Source organism: Astyanax mexicanus, chromosome 21, assembly GCF_023375975.1.
Source record: "Astyanax mexicanus isolate ESR-SI-001 chromosome 21, AstMex3_surface, whole genome shotgun sequence".
NCBI classification, from domain to species: Eukaryota; Metazoa; Chordata; class Actinopteri; order Characiformes; family Acestrorhamphidae; genus Astyanax; species Astyanax mexicanus.
Window position 1 is genome coordinate 38202404 of NC_064428.1, and position 25390 is coordinate 38227793.

A 25390-nucleotide genomic window follows, 5' to 3' on the forward strand; every position below is an offset into this window, starting at 1 on the left:
AGCAACCACCTGGAAAACGTTAGCAACTGCCTAGCAACAACTTAGCAACTGCCTAGCAACCACCTGGAAAACGTTAGCAACTGCCTAGCAACCACTTAGCAACCACCTGGAAAACGTTAGCAACTGCCTAGCAACCACTTAGCAACTGCCTAGCAACCACTTGGAAAACGTTAGCAACTGCCTAGCAACCATTTAGCAACTGCCTAGCAACCACCTGGAAAACGTTAGCAACTGCCTAGCAACCACTTAGCAACCACCTGGAAAACGTTAGCAACTGCCTAGCAACCACTTAGCAGCTGCCTAGCAACCACCTGGAATATGTTAGCAACTACCTAGCAACCACTTAGCAACCACCTGGAAAATGTTAGCAACTGCCTAGCAACCACTTAGCAACTGCCTAGCAACCACTTGGAAAACGTTAGCAACTGCCTAGCAACCACTTAGCAACTGCCTAGCAACCACCTGGAAAACGTTAGCAACTGCCTAGCAACCACTTAGCAACCACCTGGAAAACGTTAGCAACTGCCTAGCAACCACTTAGCAACCACTTTAGAAACGAAAGCAACTGCCTAGCAACCACTTAGCAACACCTTAACAACCATTGGGAAAACGTTAGCAACTGCCTAGCAACCACTTTAGAAATGATAGCAACTGCCTAGCAACCACTTAGCAACACCTTAACAACCACTAGGAAAACGATAGTAACTGCCTAGCAACCACTTAGCAGCCACTTTAGAAATGATAGCAACTGCCTAGCAACCACTTAGCAACACCTTAACAACCACTAGGAAAACGATAGCAACTGCCTAGCAACCACTTAGCAACCACTTTAGAAATGATAGCAACAACCTAGCAACACCCAAGCAACCACCTAGCAACACCTTAGCAACCACCTGTTATATGTTAGCAATTGCCTAGCAACCAGTTAGCAACAGCTTAGCAACCACCTGGAAAACATTAGCAATTGCCTAGCAACAGCTTAGCAACCTTTTCAGAAATGATAGCAACCGCCTAGCAACACATTAGCAATCAAAAGCTTAACCAAAAGTTTTACGATTTCAGCATTTAAACAAACGTTTTTAGATGTCAGCGTTTAATCAAACGTTTTTAGATTTCAGCGTTTAACCAAATGTTTTTAGATTTCATCGTTTAACCAAACGTTTTTAGATTTCAGCGTTTAATCAAACATTTTTAGATTTCAGCGTTTAACCAAATGTTTTTAGATTTCAGCGTTTAACCAAATGTTTTTAGATGTCAGCGTTTTTAGCATTTAGCGTTAACAGCATATCAATGACTCTTCACACTCTTCAGACGGAAAAAGCTTAGCAACCATTTTAACTTTTTAACGTTATTAGCGTTCTTTTCCAAGCCAACTTAAAGTTCGTTCACGAACTTTACCTTTTCTAGTTATTATTATTATTCCGCGCTCAAAATTTAATCGACTACTCCTCCTAGGGCTTTTGACGTAGAACCACGAAATTTTGCAGTATCGTAGGACCTATACCCGAATAGGTTGCTTGTGCTTTTTTAAGCGATACATCGTACGGTTTTCGTAAAAACTTCGTAAACGTGCGCTTTTTTTTCCCATAGGAAATGAATAGGGGACAACTTTGAACGTCTGTGTAGGTAACAATTTTTGACATACAAAGACAAAAATCGGACGGTCTATAGAACTTACCGCTTTCTTTCCGAAATTTTTAACGTTTCGACGATACGTCGTACGGTTTTCGTACAAATGTCGTACGAAGTTTTCCCATTGAAATGAATGGGGGGCCCAGAGTTCTAACTCACACACGAGCAGCTCTGCGCACGGAACCCCTTCTCTCCCCTGCTCCTCCAGTACTGTGAGTGTATGGAGGAGCTGCTGTATGGAGCAGCTATCAGTCAAAAGTTTGGACACCCCGGCACCCCAGCCAGGGTTTAGCAACCATCTATTAACTGTTTAGCAACCACCTGGAAAACGTTAGCAACTGCCTAGCAACCACTTAGCAACACCTTAGCAACCACCTGGAAAACGTTAGCAACTGCCTAGCAACCACTTAGCAACCACTTTAGAAATGATAGCAACTGCCTAGCAACCACTTAGCAACCACTTTAGAAATGATAGCAACTGCCTAGCAACCACTTAGCAACCACATGGAAAACGTTAGCAACTGCCTAGCAACCACGTAGCAACCACTTTAGAAACGATAGCAACTGCCTAGCAACCACTTAGCAACACCTTAACAACCACTAGGAAAACGTTAGCAACTGCCTAGCAACCACTTAGCAACCACTTTGGAAATGATAGCAACTGCCTAGCAACCACTTAGCAACCACATGGAAAACGTTAGCAACTGCCTAGCAACCACTTAGCAACCACTTTAGAAATGATAGCAACTGCCTAGCAACCACTTAGCAACCACCTGGAAAACGTTAGCAACTGCCAAGCAAACACTTAGCAACCACTTTAGAAATGATAGCAACTGCCTAGCAACCACTTAGCAACCACTTTAGAAATGATAGCAACTGCCTAGAAACCACTTAGCAACCACATGGAAAACGTTAGCAACTGCCTAGCAACCACGTAGCAACCACTTTAGAAACGATAGCAACTGCCTAGCAACCACTTAGCAACACCTTAACAACCACTAGGAAAACGTTAGCAACTGCCTAGCAACCACTTAGCAACCACTTTAGAAATGATAGCAACTGCATAGCAACCACTTAGCAACCACATGGAAAACGTTAGCAACTGCCTAGCAACCACTTAGCAACCACTTTAGAAACGATAGCAACTGCCTAGCAACCACTTAGCAACACCTTAGCAACCACCTGGAAAACGTTAGCAACTGCCTAGCAACCACTTTAGAAACGATACCAACTGCCTAGCAACCACTTAGGAACACCTTAGCAACCACCTGGAAAACGGTAGCAACTGCCTAGCAACCACTTAGCAACCACGTGGAAAATGTTAGCAACTGCCTAGCAACCACTTAGCAACCACTTTAGAAACGATAGCAACTGCCTAGCAACCACTTAGCAACACCTTAGCAACCACCCCAGATACCATAGCAACACCTTAGCAACCACCTAGCAACACCCTAGCAACCACCTAGCAACACCCTAGCAACACCTTAGCAACCACCCCGGATACCATAGCAACACCTTAGCAACCACCTAGCAACACGTTAGCAACCACCTAGCAACATCTTAGCAACCAACCCGGATACCATAGCAACACCTTAGCAACAACCTAGCAACACCCTAGCAACCACCTAGCAACACCTTAGCAACCACCTGTTATATGTTAGCAATTGCCTAGCAACCAGTTAGCAACAGCTTAGCAACCACCTGGAAAACATTAGCAATTGCCTAGCAACAGCTTAGCAACCTTTTCAGAAATGATAGCAACCGCCTAGCAACACTTTAGCAATCAAAAGTTTAACCAAAAGTTTTACGATTTCAGCATTTAAACAAGCGTTTTTAGATTTCAGCGTTTAACCAAACGTTTTTAGATGTCAGCGTTTAATCAAACGTTTTTAGATTTCAGCGTTTAACCAAATGTTTTTAGATTTCATCGTTTAACCAAACGTTTTTAGATTTCAGCGTTTAATCAAATGCTTTTAGATTTCAGCGTTTAACCAAATGTTTTTAGATGTCAGCGTTTTTAGCATTTAGCGTTAACAGCATATCAATGACTCTTCACACTCTTCAGACGGAAAAAGCTTAGCAACCATTTTAACTTTTTAACGTTATTAGCGTTCTTTTCCAAGCCAACTTAAAGTTCGTTCACGAACTTTACCTTTTCTAGTTAGAATTATTGTTTTGTAGTTTATACGTGTATTCCCCTGCAGAGGAAATACTTTGGTTTTGGCTGAGTTGGTTAGGTAAACCAATGGTGGCCTATTTAAGGCTTCACTTTCAAGTTTGTTGCTGGTATGACGTATGAGCCGATGTTAAGAAGTTTGGAAAAATGTGTATTGTATTGTATTATATTGTATTGTATAATAAACAGTCCGGAAAGCAGTACATATGTAGGGCAGCAAAACAAGGCATCCAAAAATCAGCAAAGCAAAGTAGCAAGGAAATGTGTTATATACCTGGCTCCCCAGGTGTTAGTACTCAGGTAAACAACTTCCTGAAAGCATCAAATGATTGTGGGAGTCACTGAGTGGTGCATTCTTAGTAGTGTAGTCTACCCAGAGACTCTAAATTCATTGCATGTATGAAATATAATTATGATAATAAAAAAAAAACTAAAGCAATAGATATAGCAGGGGGCAAATACTGTTTCACAGCACCAAATTTATCATTTTCTTACTAAAATCTAATAGAATTTAACACATACACCTAAAACGGAATCTGAAACTGAGCAACACAGTGTGCAGGTTTTACTTTTCTAATGCAGAGGGCGGGGCTACGCAGTTGATTTCATATTTTTTTAGTTGTTTGATTTCAATGTATATTAAGTTGTTTAGCACAGATAAGCCTTTGTTTGGAGAGGTTAAATAGGTTTGTGTAAAGAGCTTATAGAGATTTTTCTCTATAAAAGAAAGAAATATGAATATATATGGAAATTGTTTCACTTTTACTTTTATTTTCTTCAGAATCCTATAATCCCTGCTACAACTACACAACTCTGGATCAGCCCTGGAGAGCCACTAATCAAACTAGATTGGGGGTCTGTGATAACTACTTTAGCTGGAACGGCTGGTACAGACTGCTGTATCACGGGATGAACATCCGGATGCCAGAGAGCTGCATGACTTATTACAGTTGTGGCAGTAATATTTCGTTTTGGCTGAATGGTTCTCACCCTCAGATATCAGATGGAATTATCACTCGTCAGGCCTGTGGGAGTTCGATGATAGGGTGCTGTGAAAACTCTGTGTCAATTCGAGTTAAAGCGTGTCCAGAAAATTACTACGTTTATGAGTTTGTCAAGCCAGGTTTCTGCTTTTCAGCTTATTGTGCAGGTATTCAGATTCACTCCAAAAACTTTGCTTGTGTTTAAATGGATGTTAGGGTTAATTTTGTTTTCATTAAGTTTAATTTTTCCTTATTTTAGATGTGAATTCAATCACACCAGTCAATAACTCAATGAAAGTGAACAGCACAACAGCACCAGGTAAGTTTCACTAATAAGTTTTAAATAATTATTCAATATTTTATAAAAAGCGTGAATATTTGTCTGTTCATGCTCCAAAACCCTCCATTGTGGCGGAATTTAAGCAATTCTATAAAGAAGAGTGAACCAAAATTCATCTACAGAGATGTAAAAGATGCATTGCCATGTATCGGTAAAGATAACTTGATTGCAGTTGATGTCATCGAGAGTGGCACAACTAAGTTAATAGGACTTTGTGGTGGCTAATCCGTATCTGAAAAGGATGTCTTTACACATGCTTGTTTAACAAATGAGAAGCTACTCACTGCATCAGTTAGGGTTAAATAAGTTGTTGCCAGCTGAAACATGATCACCCATGCAGTAAATATCCAATAGGAGGCTCTTAAATATTGTGACTAGCTCACAATCTTTTTATTGTATGTTTACCTGCATCTGTAAAAAATTAGAGTGTTCCGAGTTTCTAATTCAATCTATAAAATCTAAAAATGTTTGGTTTTGGGAAACCTCCCTGTTTTATAAGGGGTAGCCACATATCCTTGGCATCCCTGGTTTGATCCCGCTTGGGCAATCTGTTTATTTATTTTTCCTCTATCCCCCACTGTCGGGGGCATAAACAGACCCTGCATTAGATCCTAGCCCAGCTGAAGAGTCTGGCTAATATGTTGGCCCAAGACTCACAACCTCTACAGCCACCCCCTCAGGGGCCTGAACCTCCATAGGTGGAAGAGCTTGTGGCTACTGCACCACCCATAGCAGCATCTCGAGTCAAGCTCCCCTACTGACCCCCATGCGCTACAATAGTTCCCAATGAAGCCATCCCATAAAAACCTGACATTTATCCAAAAGGCCAAGCTTCTGAACCCAAGCCAGGCCAGATGTGGGTTGTTATTCACTTGCTTTGATTTGATAGCTTGGATGCCATATTTAGCCAATTGGCACCACTTTCTCATCCAGTGGACCCCTCTACCATTGTTCCACTGGACTCTTGGACACCGTCAACACCGTCAGGCAGGAACGGTCCCCCCTGTCGGGACTTTGTACCCTCCTCCCTCAGGAGACCGGTACTCAACTGAGGACATGGCTCACCCACTTTTAGGGGTCACACGCATGCTGAAGTTCCTGTGGCATCATTTTTGGTTGCCTCAGATAGAGAGGGAAGTGTGTCTCCATGTGGCAGTCTGTGCAGTGTGCATCCAAGGAAAGAACACTAGAACCAGGCCCATGGGTCTGTTGCTGCCCCTGGCCACTGGCACTTTCTTTGGTCACACCTTTCCCCTGAGATGGGGATGGGGACAAACCAGTGATACTGGTCATTGAGGAAAGGTTTCCAAGGCTGGACGCTGTGTGCCTAAACTGCTGTCCACTCAGGGAACGGCCGAGGTGGTGCTTGACCAGGATGTCCGCATCCACGGAATACCTGTGGACATAGTGTCAGACCATGGGGAGCACTTCATTAGGCAGTTCTGGGGGGGCATTCTGTCACCCATTCGGGACAGAGGTCAAGCTATCCTCAAGAGTTTCACGCCAGTCCAACGGCCAGACAGAGAGGGTTAACCAGCACCTTAAACAGACCCTCCGCTACCTGGTCAAACCAGTTGAAGTGGGCAGATTATGCCCACAAAACACTCTGGCACTCATGTCTAGCGATGTCACCTTTTGAGTGCCAGTTTGAAAATGCTCCGCCTGCTTTCCCCGGACTGGAAACAGTCACGGGAGTGTCCTTGGACTACCAGATGGTCGGATGTTGCCGTTGACCCTGAAAGAAGACATGGGCCATCCTCTTGTAATCCAAAGGCCCCTTCATATGGGGTTGGCCAACAGGTCTGGCTGTTTGCTAAGGACCTCCCATTGCGTGGTGCTCTGCAAAAGCTGAGGGTCCTCCACTGGATCAATCTGGTGTCGTACCGCTTCGCCCTGCCATCTAACTTTAGGATCCACCCAACCTTTAATGTATCATGCCTTAAGTCCAATCATTGAGAGTGAATCTATGCCCATTTTTACCTTTAGATTAGGGTCGCAAGACACCCACTATTCTAAAAAGACTCCAAACATTCTAAAATGAAATCATGGTAAATAGGATTGAGTAAAAAGAGCAGAGTAAACTCTGCTTTTATGCTATAAAAGAAAGACATATGTAGGTTCAGTAGAGATTACAATGTGGAGATCATAGAGTGGATTTGTTGATTAACTTACTGATTAACGTTTTCTTGTCTTTAAAATCAGCTACTGGTGATCCCTGCTTCTCCTACACCACTCTGGACCAGCCCTGGAGAGCCACTAATGGATCTCAAATGTCGATCTGTGACGACAACTTCAACTGGAACGGCTGGTACCGACTGCTGTATAACGGGATGAACATCCGGATGCCAGAAAGCTGCATTAATTATAACAGATGTGGCACTTTTGCCACATTTTGGCTGAATGGTTCTCACCCTCAGATATCAGATGGAATTATCACTCGTCAGGCCTGTGGGAGTTGGATCAATAACTGCTGTACATGGTCTGTATCAATTCGACTTAAAGCATGTAAAGGAAATTACTACGTTTATGAGTTTGTCAAACCAAACGTCTGCACTGCAGCTTATTGTGCAGGTACTCAGATTCACTCTAAAATCTTTTAATTAGTGTTTTAAAATAGACGTTAGGGTTGTTTATATTTTCTTCATTGTTCTTTATTCAGATGTGAATTCCATCACTCCAATCACTGACCCAGTAAAAGTGAACAGCACAGCTGCACCAGGTAAGTTTCACTAATAAGTTGGGTATGTTTCAGTAAACCAAAGTCTTAAAAGAGTTTGTTACAATTCAGTGACTGTTTACAGCTGCACAGTTACTGGATAGCACAACCAAGTTATTAGGTTTAGGGGCAAATTCGGTTTTACATAGATTTTTCCCTTAATAAATCAAATTATAATTTATAAACTGCTTTTTTATGTTTACTCAGGTTATTATTGTCTCATATTAAACTGTATTTGTTCATTTAGAAACTGTAATTATGATGAAAAGCAGAAATAACAGATATCTATATGGGGCAAATATCTTTCACGGGACTGTATTAATATTCACTTTCACTTGTAAAAAAAAAAGCATCAAATTCACGTTTTTTTATTATATTTAACACATATACCTGGGCGCTGACGGGTGCGTTCCAAAGAAATCTGGAACTAAGCAACACAGTGTTTAGATTTTACTTTTCTAATGCAGTGGGCGGGGCTAAGCTGTTGTTTGATTAGCTGATGATTTCTATTTTTATATGTACTAAACAACTTAATGTATATTTAAAACAGCTAAACGCCTTTATTTGAAGGTTAAAAAATAGGTTTGTGTACAGAACAGACTAAACGTATATACAGGTGTTGTAGAATGAAACTGAAACACCTGGTTTTAGAGCACAATAATTTATTGTGGTGACGGACAGTTCTGGTGAATTCTGCGTGATTTTATGTTTTTTGGATACAATCCGGGTTAGCACAGCTTCCTCTTACAGCGTCCACAGTTAATCCTGTTGGATGTGGTTGGTCCTTCTTGGTGGTATGCTGACATTACCCTGGATACCGTGGCTCTTGATGCATCACAAAGACTTGCTGTCTTGGTCACAGATGCTCCAGCAAGACATGCACCAATAATTTGTCCTCTTTTGAACTCTGGTATGTCACCAATAATGTTGTGTGCATTGCAATATTTTGAGCAGAACTGTGCTCTTACCCTGCTATGCAATGTGCAATGTGCAATCAATGAAGATTGGCCACCAGGCTGCTCCAATTTAGCCATGAATCCTCCCACACTAAAATGATGACAGGTGTTTCAGTTTCATTGTCCAACACCTGTAGGTTCAGTAGAAATTAAATTGTGGAAATATAATAATGGAAACATGTCAGATTGTGTCATTTTTATTTTCTTCTAAATCAGCTTCTAGTGATCCCTGCTACAACTACACTGCTCTGGACCAGCCCTGGAGAGCCACTACTGCAGATGGATCATATGTCGCTGATAAGTACTTCAGCTGGAACGGCTGGTACCGACTGATGTATTATGGGATGAACATCTGGATGCCAGAGATCTGCACGACTTACAACAAATGTGGCACTTCTGTCACCTTTTGGCTGAATGGTTCTCACCCTCAGATATCAGATGGAATTATCTCTCGTCAGGCCTGTGGGAGTTGGACACGTGGATGCTGTGAATACTCCGAGTCAATTCGAGTTAAAGCGTGTTCAGAAAATTACTACGTTTATGAGTTTGTCAGTCCAGATGTCAAAGCAAGCCAAGGCTATGCAGCTTATTGTGCAGGTACTTTACTTAGCATTAGTGTTTTTTTTAATAGTAAGGGTTAATTATTTTTACATTAAATTTTATATGTCCTTTATACAGATGTGAATTCTATCACTCCAATCACTGAACCAATGAAAGTGGACAGCACAACAGCAGCAGGTAAGTTTCACACAATATTTAGTATCTAAACGTTTGAATATTTTACTAAGTAAAGACCTGCTGGTTTTATAAATGTACAAATTTTACTGTATTTTTCTTAACCTGCATCTGTAGGATATCAGTAATAATAACAATAATTGTGTAGTGAACAATGCAGTAGTATTATTTTAATAATAACAACCACAGTATTGTGATAACTGTAACTGTTATTACTACTGTGAGTACTATTACTGACTGGAACCAATTCACACCATCAATTAGGCAATATGTAAACTGATATGGCTTAATAATTTGGTTAATGGGTGCCAGTTATTATTTAAATACATAATTTAATACAACATGAGACTCATCTCAGAGTTGTGGTTTCTTACAGGGTACAGAAAGTGTTTTACCTTTTCCCACAGGGCTAGGTTGGTTTGAATAGATTTTTATTCCCCCTTAATAATAAAATTATAATTTAAAAACTGCTTTTATGTTTACAAAGTTAATCTTCGTATGATATTTAAATGTGTTTGTTAATCTGAAAACTGTAATTATGACAAAAAAGCAAAAACAATAGAAATCTGTAGAAGGGCAAATACTTATTGTTTCACAGCACTGTAGTTACAGTAACTTGCTCTTGCAAAAAAAGCATTAAATTCACATACTTCTGACTAAAATCCAATAGAATTATGATAGAATTGAAAATGTACAGCTGGGCACTAGGAGAACATATAATTGTCAATCTTAATATTAAGTCAATCTTTCTGGATAAAGAGGATAAGCTCGGTGACCTCCTTGATGCCAGCGGTGAGGGTTTCCCTTCTGACCCCCCAGGGTTCTTTGTGCCAAATGCACCCCTCCGGTATCTTCGGCGGTTAGGTCAGAGTCATGGGGGAGGGTATGGGGACAACGGGAGCAGGGTCGTCATCCTGGTCAGGGTTTCATAGGCAATCGCCTATGGCCATCCTGCTCCAGCCTGCCTCAAACCCTTCCACGCTGCAGCTCCCAAGGGCACCCAGGATAGTTGCCCTACCTCAACCCTTCTACAGCCCCTGCAGCCACCAAGGATAGTGGCCCGCCACCTACTGGAGGCCTGCCAGAAAGCCTCAGGGCCTCCCCAGCTGCAACATCACTATGCATCCTGGATGGCCAGCGGCTAGGAGGAGGCTCCTGGACTTTTCTTTGGACCCCTCACTGGAAAAGGGGATCTGAAAGACTGAACTGAATCCCCTGCTCTCCTCACTCCACCTCTCTGCTTTCCCAGTCACCAGAAAAATGTCTCATCTTCAACCCCTGTCACTGGAAGCTTAAGGGCAGCCTCTGCCTGTCCCAGCTGGTTTGCATTGGACTGATTGAGCAGCCAGGACCGGAATAAAAACCAAGCCTCAGCCTTTACACAAAAAAAGACGTGAAGTTGTGAGGAAGGCTGTGGCAGATCGGACCCAAAAATACTAAAGGTTGAGCAACTACTGAGCCCCACTGTTTCATCGCTATATTTATTTAAGTTTGTTTGAGTGTTGGTGGAGTGCATTTAAGCTAAAGAAAGGTACATTTGACAGTTTGATTCCTGACTGCTGGGTCATGGTAACCATTCCCCTATCCCCAGGGGCACTCTCATAATATTTCCACGTATCCTATATATATTTTTCTTGTAAGTATAAGAATATATTGGTATGAACCTGCATGATTAATGCTAAAAGTACCTCCTAATAATGTGTTTACTGTAACTCCACCTCCACCTGTTTACAGTGGTGCTGGGTTAACTTTGTTATTATTGATGTGTAATTCTCTTACAGAAGTGCCTCCGAATATCACAGTGTCTGAAGGTTGCCAGGTCTGGAACAGTTTCATTACATTTAATGTCTAATCTATCTGATCTCTGATCTTTAACTAAGATCTAACTGATGTACTTATATAATAAAAACATACTGGATTCTTGTTTCAGGTCAGCTTTACCTCACAATGTGCAGAAGACCTGTTTAACCAGATTGAGAACATCATTGCTCAGGTTCTCCGATTAGAGGTGAGTAATGAATCTAATTCTACAAATATTACAATATTAAGTCCCTTTTATAGTTCGGTATGCCTCATATTGGAATCTGTTCTTTTCTCTCTGATTGTTCATCAGGATGTAACAACATATATAGGCATGGTGCTGAACACCCAGGAGCAGCTTCTTAAACTTGAAGCAGCAAATCCTGAAAAACTTGTATCGTATGGGAACGCAGTGCTGAACACGACAGAAAAACTGGTGTCTACACTGGTGACGCCAACAGAAACCAGCTACAATCTTAGCATCTCTCTTAAGGGCTTAGGTAAAAAATAAATGAAGAAAGAATGTGGACGCTCCCTACACCTTACAAATGGGACAAAATAACACCAAAAAAACACTTGAGAAATTGGTATTGTTGCTGCTACAAGTGGTAGTGCAAGCTGTTTAAGCATTTTTTTTGGAATGTGTTGCAGGTCTGAAATGCACAGAATTTAGGGCGCTTTCTTGCCATGGTCCTCCAGCCACTAGTTATAGTGTTCACTGGCATTTCAGCAGGCCCTTACCAGGTTTTCCTCTGAGCATGCCCAGTAGCTTATATGATCTCCCTCCCTCCTGACAGGTCGAGCATTGGCATGGTACACTGCCTTATTGGAAAGCTAGGACATCTCTTTTAAAGAGTTTACTGCTGCCATGAGAACCTTTGACGGCCTAAGACCCTTGGGGCGATCTACCAACAGGGCCTCAACGAAGACCTAAAAGAAGATCTAGCCATTCCCAACCCTCCCAACTCATTAGATGACCTATAAGAGCTTGCAACCAAGCTTGATAACAAGTTGGGGAGTTTCACTGCATCCTCTAATGGCATTGGTCCTCAGCAGCCCTAGATGCCTAAACTTATGACGATTGGCCATGCCCATAAAACCCCTCAGAAGACAGAGAGGACTGGTGTAGGTATTGAGGTAGGGAAGGGGACATGACAGACCAGTGTCCTACTAGACTGAAATGAATGCAAGACGGCATTCATCACACCCATTGGTCTTTACGAATACTTCATCATGCCATTTGGCTTAACAAATGCTCCGTCCATTTTTCAAAGACTTTGAGGTCCTTACTAAGGCACTTTTTGTATAGCTCCTATCTAGTTTTGGGAGAAAAGTCAAGAAATAAGATAACTAACCCTTACTTTCTATCTCAAGCCTCCTCGTTTGTTCTTCTGTGAGGCAGCTTCTTAATTTCTAAGTAAAAGAAACAAAGTTGGTCTCCAGAACATATCTGTTTATATCTCTCTAGAGTATCTGTCTATTAGATCTTTTATACAAAACAAGTGACTGCAGTTTGAGCTTTGGCCTTTTTCCTTTGGTTTCTTTGGTTTGGTCTGTTTGATATTCGTTTTTCCTCCTTTTTCTTTCTCCTCTGTATAAACTGCGGCCATTCTCTATCTCCTTAAATAAACTTTTAGTCAAAAGTAAAGATCAAATGGCAGACTCATAATAACCAGTATAAAACCTGAAATTTGAGATATAGAGATTTTGTGTGACAGCAACAATATACTGAAAGCATGGCTTATTATAATATGGTTTAAATCTTTTAGATCTTCAAGTCTTTGCAGTTGGACCAAACGCTTCAATGAACAAAATTCCTCAGCTCAGTCTGGGCAGCACTCAGATGGAAATTGACCTCATCCAGATTTCAAAGAATAATAACGGTATGGTTAATTTATTTTAATCTTGTTTTTGTTTTATTTTAGTTTCTGTCTGAATCTTCAGCTCACATCATTTTTTCAAAGCAGGTTTAGTAGATACATTTCTATTCTGTCACCTTTTTTATTTGGATAGTGGTTCCTAGGTTTCAGATCGGTGGAAACTGAGCTTTACACATTTCTCTTTAGACTAATACTAAAATTTATTATTATATGATGTAGATAGTGATGTATTTTTGTTGCTGTGTTTCAGGATCTGCTGCTGTGGCCTTCATGAGTTACAGTAACATGAACAGCATGCTGAAGCCCAGTTTCTTCAACACAACTGATAACGACACAGTGAAAACCATGATGTCCACTGTGGTGTCGGCTACGCTGCCCAAAACCAGCGACACTCGACTCACCAAACCAGTCAACTTCACCATGAAGCACATTAAAGTGAGTCCACTGATTATTACTGGTTATTAAAAAAATCATCTTTTACATTTACTTACAGTGTAAAATTAAGACCAAACAAGTAGAAAGAAAATTAAACCAGTGGTTATATTGCTTTCCTTTCTTCTACTTTTTGTAGGAAACGGATCCTAATGGTACTCTCTCCTGTGTGTACTGGAAGAACACTGAATGGGTTGTAGATGGTTGTTATCTTGTCCAGACCAACAGTACTCACACCGTGTGCTCCTGTGTTCACCTGTCTACCTTCGCTCTCATCATGCAGACCAAACCCTCAGCAGAAACAGTAAGAGCAGCCAAAACATTAAAAACATTGAATCATAAATTCACAGATTAAGTGATCAATCAAGTAAAAACTAAAAATAGAAAATGTAAAAAAAATCTTATATTAATGCATTGCATATACAGCTCTGTAACAAAAATACGAGCGTATTAGAGTTTCTCTGATTTGACCAAATTGAAAACCTCTGGAATATAATTAAGAGGAAGATGGATGATCACCATTTGCACCAGGAGTAAAGCAGCATAACGTTATCCAAAAGCAGTGTGTAAGACTGGTGGAGGAGAACATGATGCCAAGATGCATGAAAAAAAACTGTGATTAAAAACCAGGGTTATTCCACCAAATATTAAATTCTGAACTCTTAAAACTTTATGAATATGAACTTGTTTTCTTTGAAACGACAAACGAGCAAAACGACAATGTTAATTTTACTCAAACATAAACCTATACATAGCAAAATCAGAGAAACTGATTCAGAAACTGAAGTGCTCTCTTTATTTATTTCAGAGCTGTAATTTATATTCTGATTAAATCAGCATTATAGGGTCATTATCACACTACTTTTGATTTTTCTTCAGAGTGACTCTCTTCTAGAGCTGCTCAACACTGTACTGGTATCAGTGGGGCTGGTGTTCCTCAGCTTGACTCTGTTGACTTTCGCTGTTTGTCGTCGACACCTGAGGATGAACAACACTCCCAGAATAAACCTGTGTATCAGTCTTCTGCTGGCTCACCTGATCTTCCTCCTCACTCAGAAATTCATACACTATATCCAGCCTCTACAGGTAAACAGATATTTTATATTTATTGAGATCTACAGGTCAAACTTTTAGAACCAGGAGTAAAGCAGCATAAACTTATTCAAAAGAAGTGTGTAAGACTGGTGGAGAAGAACATGCCAAGATGCACTGTTTTTATGTTTCTATCTCTCTTTCCAGTTGCTCTGTGCAGTGTTAGCAGGAGTTCTGCACTTCTTCTTCCTCTCTGCTTTTGTGTGGATGTTGATTGAAGCCGTGCTGCTCTTCATCTCAGTGAAGAACCTCACCAAGATCAGATCCAAGCAGAAGGAGGTGCTCGGCTGGAAATGTTTGATTATAATTGGATATATTATTCCGCTGGTTGTGGTGGGCGTGTCTGTTGGGCTGTTTCCTGGTGGATACGGCAGTGAAAAGTAAGTTCACTGAGTGGATGTTGGTTTTATCTTATAGTATTTTGTATAGTTTAGTAAGTTTTATTTTAATTGATCAGAAGTCAGAAGTCACTTTTGCTTTCATCAAAAATTATTATAATTACATTAAAATAAACATGCTAGCAAAGTTTATTTGCCATATATATATATATATATATATATATATATATATATATATATATATATATATATATATATATATATATATATATCACAGTTACAAAGTCATCAGACACTAAGAAATGATTAGACCTAGCAAATACATCTTAGAGTTTCAAAATAAGATTCTTATAAGCTCAAAATCAGTCCTGTAACTTTACTACATACTATATGTATACATATATATATATATATATATATGTTAGGGCATATTTATTATTTTATTAATTTATTATTTATGCATTTAAAATAGCCTTAATAAATCAGACGTTGAAACTGAAACATTTTAAACATTCTATTTTCTTTACTTATTGACTTCATTAAATGAACCCTTTTAAACTCGGTGTCCATTATAATAGACATCACGTATTTTCTTTCTTTTTATGTTATTGAGGCCTGTTGTCCATCAGAATACAATTAAAAAGTTTACGAGCCAATGAAACAGTAGCTTAGCCCCGCCCACTGCACTGTAAAAAAAAACAGCAACTCAATACATTACAGCATGGCAGCTTTATATTGCAATTTTTTATGGTTTAAAACACTTTTTTAATGTTTATTTTACTGTTTCTGAAACTAAAAAGGTCAATATCAAATGCAAATAAATAAGCGAAACAATGCAATGGAAAATTAAAAAAAAGCATTTACATATTTTAGTTTTGGATTTAATTTTGAATATAGAGTTCATGTTAAAAAAATGTCAAAAATTACAGTCCCGTTTTACATCCAGCACAGTAGGGGTGTGCCATATCATATCGTACCTCATAATATCGCCAACATTTTTGAATATTGTAAACGTTATTGTACCCTGAAATATGGTGACATATCACCCACCCTAATTATCACTGTTTGCTGTTTTAAGCAAAAGAAATTTTCAAACTGCTCTAATTTCCTATTAAATATCTCTTAGAGACAGATTATATTTGTCCAATATCATTTATTTTACTTTAATCCTGGATATATGAAGATATATGGAGTGCATTATTAGTATTAGTATCATGACATTCAGGATCATTGACTTAGATTACAAATCTGCTAAAATTCTTTTATTTTTTTAATATCTCAGTTAGGGGTGTGCTGTTTTGTTTGGTTGCAGTAGCGTATTTTTTATTTAGTTTTGTCCTATTGCCAATAGTATCGTTATCGCGATAATACCATGAAATGTTGTTATATTATTTTAGGGCCCTATCACCCACCCCTACAGCACAGAATAAAACAAAATTCCCATCACTGGAAAATAATACAGGTCTGAAAGTGTTAAGAAAAGACAGTAAATATTTGTCACAAAACTACTGTCAACTATTTTTTTTAACCCTTTAAACATTTAATGGGGTCAATTTTTTTCAGGGAGCTTCATCCAAATACCCTTTCATAATTATTGCTTATTAATATTGAATTTTATTGAAGTTTTGTTTTCATTATCTCCTCTGTACAGATGCTGGCTTAAGATGGAAAGAGGATTTAATTACAGTTTTCTGGCACCTGTGTGTGTAATTCTTTCTGTAAGTTCTGATATGGTGATTTTTATTTGTTTATTTTTTATTAACTAATTTAAATTAAATTACTTATAAAATATTACATTATTCTGAGAATATACTCTGATAGTATGGTACATTTAGTGATTCCTTTCCGAAATGGCCTAAAATGTGATTGAAATATTGGAATTTAATTAAAAACATAATTAAAAACCCTTCTGTTCAGTATTTTTCCAGTAATAATTTTACTCAGGAAGAGGTAGAAGAAGGGCAATGATTAGATATTGGTAGGGTAGACTGTTAACAGTCAGAATAGAATATAATAGAGAGAATTGCTATTATAATCTGGTCATTGTTTGCATTGATTTTAGTTGCAAAATTAATAACATTTGCTTAAAATTTAAAAAAGAAAAGAAAAGAAATAATAAAAACTCATAGTAAAATGGATGTTTTTTTTTTGTTTTTTTTTTACAAAATCTTTTATAATGTTTGCAGGTTAATGTGATCATCTTTGTCGCCATTCTTTTCATGATGAGATCTGCCCTGGCAGCACTGAACAGTAGCCATTCCCAGATCAATCAAACCAAGTAATAAAAAACACATTTTTATTTATTTTTATTTATTTATTTATTTTCAAATATTTAGCAAATATGCTTCAGAGATGCAGCTCTGTAAAAAAAAGTAAAGAGAGCTCCTCAGTTCCTGAATCAGTTTCTTTGATTTTACTATTTATAGGTTTATATTTGAGTAAAATGAACATTGTTGTTTTTTTTATAAACTACAGACAACATTTCTCCCAAATTCCAAATAAAAATATTTTAGTCATTTAGAGCATTTATTTACAGAAAATGAGAAATGGCTGAAATAACAAAAAAACATGCAGAGCTTTCAGACCTCAAATAATGCAAAGAAAACAAGTTCATATTCATAAAGTTTTAAGAGTTCAGAAATCAATATTTGGTGGAATAACCCTGGTTTTTAATCACAGTTTTTTATCATGCATCATGTTCTCCTCCACCAGTCTTACACACTGCTTTTGGATATAAATACAGCATTTGTTTCTGTCTCTCTTTCTGTAGGATTCTTGTTTTTAAAATGCTGGTTCAGAGCGCCATCCTCGGTTGCCCCTGGATTCTGGGTTTGTTTATAAATGGCAGTCCGGTGTTGGAGATGGTCTTCATCTTCCTCAACTCCCAGCAGGGAACCTTCATCTTCCTGGTCTACTGTGTCCTCAACCAAGAGGTCAGCTGTTAGAAGATTTTTCATCCTCCTAGTTTCTGCAATTGTTGAATGTCCTTAAAAGAACAATATCTACACTGGAAATATATGAGTTTAATTTCTATTTCGTATCCTCTATAATAATACCATATACTATTTTAGTTTTAGCTGATCATTTTTTTAGTTTTAGGGTTTTAGGTGTGATCAATGAGTGAGCAATTAGTAAAGATGCACAAGACATTGAGATGTTCCACCAACTCTCTTTATTCTGTTCTACAGTGGATTTTAGTTGCACAGGTTTGTATTTGGGTATGTTTCCATGTGTGTGTGGTTCTAAAAACATACTTAAAACTGATATCTGTAAGTTTTGTGATTTAGGGGATTTAGTGCCTCTCTGGTGAGAATGGGTAGTTACACCAAGCATGCAGAAGAATCATTTTAAACTGGGAGGGTGTGATGCGGTCTCATTTCAGAGTGGATGAATCCGAATCCAGGTCATGTTCAGTAAGAGAGAGAGAGAAATAGAGAGAGAGCTCAGTCAGAATCTTCACTCCTACATTTCTTTGGTTTTACTATGAGTGAATGAGCTACTGAGCTCTGAGTTTCCTCTTCTGAAGTCTCCATTGCTCCACCAGCAGCTCGCGTTCAGTAAAACTGAGCTGGATCCTCTTTTAGAGGCGTCACGTGTGACGTAAATACGTAAAGACGCATGACGTGTCCAGAAGAAGAACTCACGCGAAAAGAGACCCGACACCCCAGTTTTTAGAATGAATATATTATTAGGTTTAGCAGGGATGATGGTTTCAGCACACTGGTACCATTAAACACAATAATTTATTCATATTCTTCTCCACTCAGAAATGCTTCTGCTTTCAGTTTAGAAACAAAATAATATGAACTGCCACTTTAATTCACAATATATTGCTTAAAACATTAAAGGTCGTATTACATAATTTTTTTATTCATTTTAAAATGTTTAGTTGTGTCTCTAGTGTGAATGAATGCCATGTGAGCTGTTTCTTGTGGGAAAAAAAGTGCTCAGATGTTTATATTTAGTCCTGCTTTAGATCACTGAATTAGTGGTCTCTGAAGAAAGACTTCGACTTTGATTTCGGCTCTTGCTCATGAATATTCATACATGTAAATACATCACCTCTGATTGGCTGACAGCACTGCAGCAGAGAACGCCTATCTGCCTTTCCCCATAGTCAATTTTACAGCTCTAAAACTCAAAGAACAATTTAGTTTTTTAAGGAAACTGAGGAGATACACAACAATGACATATATAAAAGTTACTACAGTAAAATTGAATGTCAAAACTGCACAAAAATATATAAGTCAAGTAAAGTCAAGTCAAGTAGTTTTATTGTCAATACTGCATATGTACAGGACATACAGAGAATTGAAATTACGTTACTCTCCTTCCCAATTTTACAGCAGGTACAGATAATGGATATAATAAAGGAGAATGGGAGACACTATGTGTACAATACAGCAGGGACACAATCAGTGTTGGGAGTAACGGCGTTAAAACTAACGGCGTTACTAACGCCGTTACTTTTTTTCAGTAACGAGTAATCTAACTAACTACTATGACTGTAACTATAACGCCGTTACCATTTCCGACACCCCGTTACTGCACGTTACTTTAGCCGCTCTATGAACTTTTTTTATTTATTTCGCTTTGCCCTGGTTAACCCCTCCTCTGTCCGGTGAACTTGAGCTTCTGGCCGCTGTGCCTGTGGTTTGGCATGGTGAAGTGAGGCACAATTGTGACGATTTGCGTGCTCTAATCAATTCAGTGATTGCCGTGGACAGCCCAAGTTCCGAATTAAGGACGTTAAGCTCTTTTTAGCTGCTCCGGTTTTTGTGGTGCTGCTGCTTTCTATTTTAGAGCTTAGATTCTCTGCCCGAATCCCACCTGACCTGAGGACCGACCCGAAATCAGGCTCCTATTTTTATTTTATATAAAGCTCTGGTGTGATAATCACAATGTTGCTAAGTAACCAATTATTATTGTTCACTAAAGCGAACGAAATAGCGAAAATTGAAAGTGAAAAACATTTGTGTTAACTGAATCTAATAAAAACGGTAATTAAAAGGAAAAACATAACTATCTCGAACTGTATTTTGTGTTTATAAAACTAACTAAAACGAACTGAAATTACTGATAGAATACCCTCATTTTTGTGTTTAATTTATTTATAAGCGCTGTTGTACAGCGGAGTTGTACAGCGGGAGTTGTTGTGCCGAGCGCGCGGCACTCGTGGTCCGTTAGTTCTTGTGTAAAGCGCTCGCGCTAGCAAGCCCACCCTAAAATGAACAGAAAAAATAAAAACAAAATAAAATTAAACTATAATAAAAATGAAAACTGTAATCACGTAGCTCTGGGCGCACGTGAACGCCTCCGCGTTTGACTTGCAGCATTGTGTGTAGCTGTTCTTAAAAATCATTTAAATTAAATAATAGTTCTATGCTTTTATGTTACAGTGTAAATTAACATAATTCTGATTATATTTCGCTCATTCAATCAGCCCGAAAACAGACAGTTTATGGGGCGGATCGGGTCAGGCTCATAATGACAGTTTATGGTTCGGGCTTGGGCAGAATGTGCACGGGCTCCGGCTGGGTCGGATTTTTTGGGCACGATCTAAGCTCTATTCTCTTTTGGTGAAGCTGTTATATTAATACCATTTTAACGGGCATTAAATTGTTGTTTTTGTCCATTATTTTGTTTTATATATACATATTTCTTTTAAGTGTGGCTTGGTTTGTTAAATTTCATCCCCAGACGCGTTTTTCCGCTTTTTTCAGTATTACAAGTTTTAGTAATTTTCTTTGGTTCTGTGGAGAATTTCGTTTTATTTTTTTGAAATTCGTTAGATTATATTTTTGTCAACATTTTGGGTTTATTTTCGTTTGTTATTTTTTGTTATTTTTCTAATAATAATAGTAAATGCATAATTGATTTCCTTTTTTTGACGGGCGAATAATAAAAAGTAACGCTATAGTTACTTTTACTGGTAACTAATTACTTTTATAGTGGAGTAACTCCGTTAGTAACTCAGTTACTTTTTTGGAGAAGTAACGAGTAACTATAACTAATTACTTTTTCAAAGTAACGTGCCCAACACTGGACACAATAGACATACATGAGACAAAAACAAGGTGCAGTAGTGTGGGGAGAAATAGATATATAATATAAAAGAGTGGGAGACACTATATGTACAAAACAGCAAGACACAATAAACATCCATAAGACAATAGTGCAATATTGATGGTGATTGAGATGGAATGACAGTATAAATAGTATATATCAGTAGTGCAAATATAAGGCCGCAAAATTAAAAATTTCACTTCAACTTTGCATATCTCTGCATTTAGATTACATTAATAAGAAACTCTCTCTGTCTCTTTTTCCCCAAATAAAAAAGACAGGCACAACATCAGATTAATTAGTTTTAATTTTACAATTTTTTATCATATCTATTTTTTTCCCATTGATCTATGATACATTGTGGTGGAAACACCTCTTATTTCTGTTTGCCAAAAAAAAACATCCAAGTCTATTTCTGATTTCAGATTAATGTCGGTCTGTTCTAGTGATGTTCTTCTTTTTTTTTTTTTAACTGTTCACATAAACGTTTTTTTTTTTCAGGTCAGACAGCAATATAGAAAGTGGGCAAGCTCATGTTGTGTCTGCAAGAAATGAGCTACAGCAACCAACCAGAAGAAACATCTTATTGAAGAAGCATATCATTGGCATTAACTGAACTAAACTCATGACTACAGGAATAAAATATGTATATATTTCACGATAAATATAATAAAAATTGCATTCAACAATAAAAAAGTCAGCATTAGGGAGGTCAAGATATATGAGATGATCATCACCCTCATCTCATCCTAAGAATTACAATACTATTTTACATCATTTTTTATGTATATTTTAATTAATTTCTATCTTAACTAATTTTCAGTTCCATTTTTGCAGTTATCTTTCTTTCGTTTGGGTTTTCTTAACCCTTTTAGACCTGAATTGTGTTCTAGTGGTTGAACAATATAAAAATGCTATATCCTGACTGTAATGCACACAAAAAAGGTTATACTAGTCTAAAATAAAATTATAAATTTTATAAAAAAGTTATAAATCACATAAAATTAGTTGTTTATTTTACTTTTACTCTTTTTCATTCTATTAGAATGGTGTGTAGATTCACTCTACATTTTTACTTTTTCTCCTGTAAAAAAAAATGTAAAATCTGAATAAATATAGATTTTAAAAAACCACATAAAATTAGTAAAATTGCTTCACTGTGTTGGCTTTAGTGCTGCCATGCCCTAATGTCTAGTGCAGTAAGTAGAGCTCAGCTATTGTTTCAATGGCTTGAGCACATTTTTATTGGCTAATTCATAGAAAACTAACAAAAACAATTGAATGGACGCAGTGTCTGAAAGGGTTAATATTCTTTTTATTATTTAAGAGGCATTATTATGAGAAATGTTATGTGTGGATGTATTTTGTTGCATACTAATGCATTGCTTTAATGGTGGCCTTTGTTTATATCTCAGGTAGTTAACTTTAGTTTTAGTTACTTTTAGGGCTTTTATGCTAATAGACTTATTACATTATCATTTCTAATGCTATTATTTTTTGTACTTTTAGTACTGCAGGTACCCATCTGGGACCTGAGGTACCTGGTTTCAATAATAAATAAAAAGTTTTTTGTTGTATCAATTATGTCTATACACATATGCTATTAAAATATTTTCTTTATATATATATATATATATATATATATATATATATATATATTGTTAGTGCATTTGATCTATGTGATCTTCTGTAACGGCACTTTTATATTATGTTTTATTCATGCTTTATTCTTATTAATTCCTTGTTGTTCTTTTACATGTTTTTAATTTAATTCTCTTTGTTTTAATCATGTTTTAATCAATCATGCTTTATTTTTATTTTAGTTTTCCATTTTCCATTTTTACTGTTAATCTTTTACATGTTTTTTTATTTTTTATTTGATTTCTGTGTATTTTCTAATTTGTAAAGCACTTTGAATGACCGTTGTGTATGAAAGGTGCTATATAAATAAACTTGCCTTGCCTGTGTAGGTTTAGGTGTAACTGTTGGAATTGATACTGAAACACAAGACATTTTTATTTCTGAATTTCCTACATTTGGCGTAGTCGGCAGGATTGTACAAACAGATTGACCATATATTATATTACATTATGAGCATTACTTCACTGTTACAGAGTAGAAAAAACAAATCTTGCTCTACATACGCAGTGGGTTAAATGATCATATTTAACAAACATATGTAAAATAATTTAGAAATGATATATTTTTCATAAAAATGAGAAAAGAGAACACAGAGTACAAGAAAAAACAACAGCAATTACAGACACAAGTGTTGCTGCCTCTCGTGGCAGAGATTCCAGCTGGAATTAGATTATATAGATTATATTGTTTTAGTAATTAAACTTAAATGAAACTGAGAATTTCTTTTAAAGGAAATCTAACTTAGTAAATATACTTGCAGAAAAAAATTAAAAAGTTAAAATTAAATATTTGTAGTCACAAAGTGCATATGATATTTGTTTTCTACTATACATATATTATACACATAAACACATCCTCTTGTGTGTTTGAACTGTTTTGTAGGGATGGTGGCGCAATCTTCAATTTTTGGCTTTACTAGAGAAGCAGAATCTATTCAGAAAACTCTTGTACTGCAGCCTGACCTGAAATATACAAACAGAGAGAACAACATATCAATCAGAGTAAAAGTGCAAGTAAACAAAGTACAACTAACTGTTGCACAGACAGTGACTTCAACATACAGACAATACATATAAGGCATATATGTAATGAATTAGAGAATATGATTCTCTCATAAATCATAAACATATCATAATGCTTGGTTGAGGGTTTGACTCTCAAGTGGGAAATCCAGTTAGGGGTGTAAAACACATTAGTTTTACACATTCTATAAATATTTAAGTTTGTTTACAGCTCTAAAAAAAAAAAGGAATTACTTAAAAATGCTGATTTTTTATTTTATTTTACCAAATTAAAAACCTCTGGAATATAATCAAGAGGAAGATGGATGATCACAAGCCATCAAACCACCAAACTGAACTGCTTGAATTTTTACACCAGGAGTAAAGCAGCATAAAGTTTTCCAAAAGCAGTGTGTAAGACTGGTGGAGGAGAACATGATGCCAAGATGCACGAAAAAAACTGTGATTAAAAACCAATCAGGATTATTCCACCAAATATTGATTATTTCTGAACTCTTTCTGAAAACTTTAAGAATATGAACTTGTTTTCTTTGCATTATTTGAGGTCTGAAAGCTCTGCATCTTTTTTTTTGTTATTTCAGCCATTTCTCATTTTCTGTAAATAAATGCTCTAAATGACTAAAATATTTTTATTTGGAATTTGGGAGAATTATTGTTGTTTATAGATGTGCTCTTACGCTTTACACACTGAAACTCCACCCCATTCCTTGAATGGTTTCCTTGAATGGCAAATCTGATCCAGTGTTTCTTTGTACAAAATTTCTTTCGTTTTTAAACATTTCTTTTTTTTTTCTTTCTTATTTTCACCCTTTTTACGCAAACTCTCCCACCTATTCAGCTGCTACTCAGCTGTATATCCCCCCTATCACTAGTGATGCTCCAACACCAGTAGGGTAAAGACCAGCACATGCCTCCTCCGATACATGTGAAGTCAGACTCCGCCTCTTCTTGAACTGCTGCTGATGCTGTAGCATTGCCAAGTAGCATCACAGCGCTAACGCTCGGAGGAAAATGCAGCGACTCGGTTCAGATACATCAGCTCACAGACGCAGCCTTGTGCTGATCCACATCACCCTAGGAGTGATGAGGGGAAAGAAGAGCGCCATCTACTGTACTGTACCCACCCAGAGAGAGCAAGGACAACTGTGCTCTCTCAGGGCTCCAGCAGCTGATGGCAAAGCTGCATGAGTGGTGGTTCGAACCTGCGATCTCCTGATTATAGGTTTTTAAACATCTCAATTTTGATTACGAACACCTCTTTCCCTCAATTTCTCCTGTCCAATGACTTTGTTGGGGTTCCAATCTCACCTCGTAGTTGAGGACGCAGTGGATGAGGAAGATGAAGGTGCCCTGCTGGGAGTTGACGATCAAGAAGAGGATCTTCACCACCTCACTGCTCTCCGTAAAGAAGCCCACAGTCCAGAAGCATCCGATGATGATAAACTGCAGCAGAGTTTTATACAGCACACTTTTAACCAGCTTATTATCATCACTTCTCGTGGCTTTTTTCTGTAGTGTTGGATTGTTCCGTTTTCTCAGGGTGGAGATCATGATTACACCAATAATGATGAAAAGGATCAG

At 37.6% G+C, this 25390-nt stretch overlaps 3 protein-coding genes across 3 annotated transcripts in view; 2 read left to right on the forward strand and 1 right to left on the reverse strand.

The window, feature by feature from the left end:
* LOC111190897 (uncharacterized) overlaps positions 1-11599 on the forward strand; it is a 176641-nt gene extending 165042 nt beyond the window's left edge. Inside the window, exons 4-12 of the mRNA XM_049469515.1 lie at positions 4590-4958; positions 5051-5110; positions 7334-7702; positions 7791-7850; positions 9020-9400; positions 9482-9541; positions 11320-11357; positions 11469-11546; positions 11588-11599. Coding sequence (XP_049325472.1) covers positions 4590-4958; positions 5051-5110; positions 7334-7702; positions 7791-7850; positions 9020-9400; positions 9482-9541; positions 11320-11357; positions 11469-11546; positions 11588-11599 — 1427 coding nt within the window. The remainder of the gene's footprint in view (positions 1-4589; positions 4959-5050; positions 5111-7333; positions 7703-7790; positions 7851-9019; positions 9401-9481; positions 9542-11319; positions 11358-11468; positions 11547-11587) is intronic.
* A 55-nt stretch (positions 11600-11654) lies between these two features.
* On the forward strand, positions 11655-22114 carry LOC103021377 (adhesion G protein-coupled receptor E3-like). The gene is made up of 10 exons (XM_022664616.2): positions 11655-11838; positions 13108-13221; positions 13469-13653; positions 13790-13954; positions 14530-14736; positions 14890-15122; positions 16732-16798; positions 17267-17358; positions 17851-18013; positions 21648-22114. Exons 1-10 carry the CDS (start codon positions 11673-11675, stop codon positions 21699-21701), a joined length of 1446 nt encoding a protein of 481 aa, XP_022520337.2. The 5' UTR covers positions 11655-11672; the 3' UTR covers positions 21702-22114.
* Positions 22115-23170: 1056 nt separating this feature from the next.
* Positions 23171-25390, reverse strand: LOC125785956 (adhesion G protein-coupled receptor E4-like). Its single transcript, XM_049470153.1, has 2 exons — positions 25118-25390; positions 23171-23749 (listed from the first exon to the last, which is right to left on the reverse strand). The coding sequence occupies exons 1-2, from the start codon at positions 25358-25360 to the stop codon at positions 23687-23689; spliced, it is 306 nt and encodes a 101-aa protein (XP_049326110.1). The 5' UTR covers positions 25361-25390; the 3' UTR covers positions 23171-23686.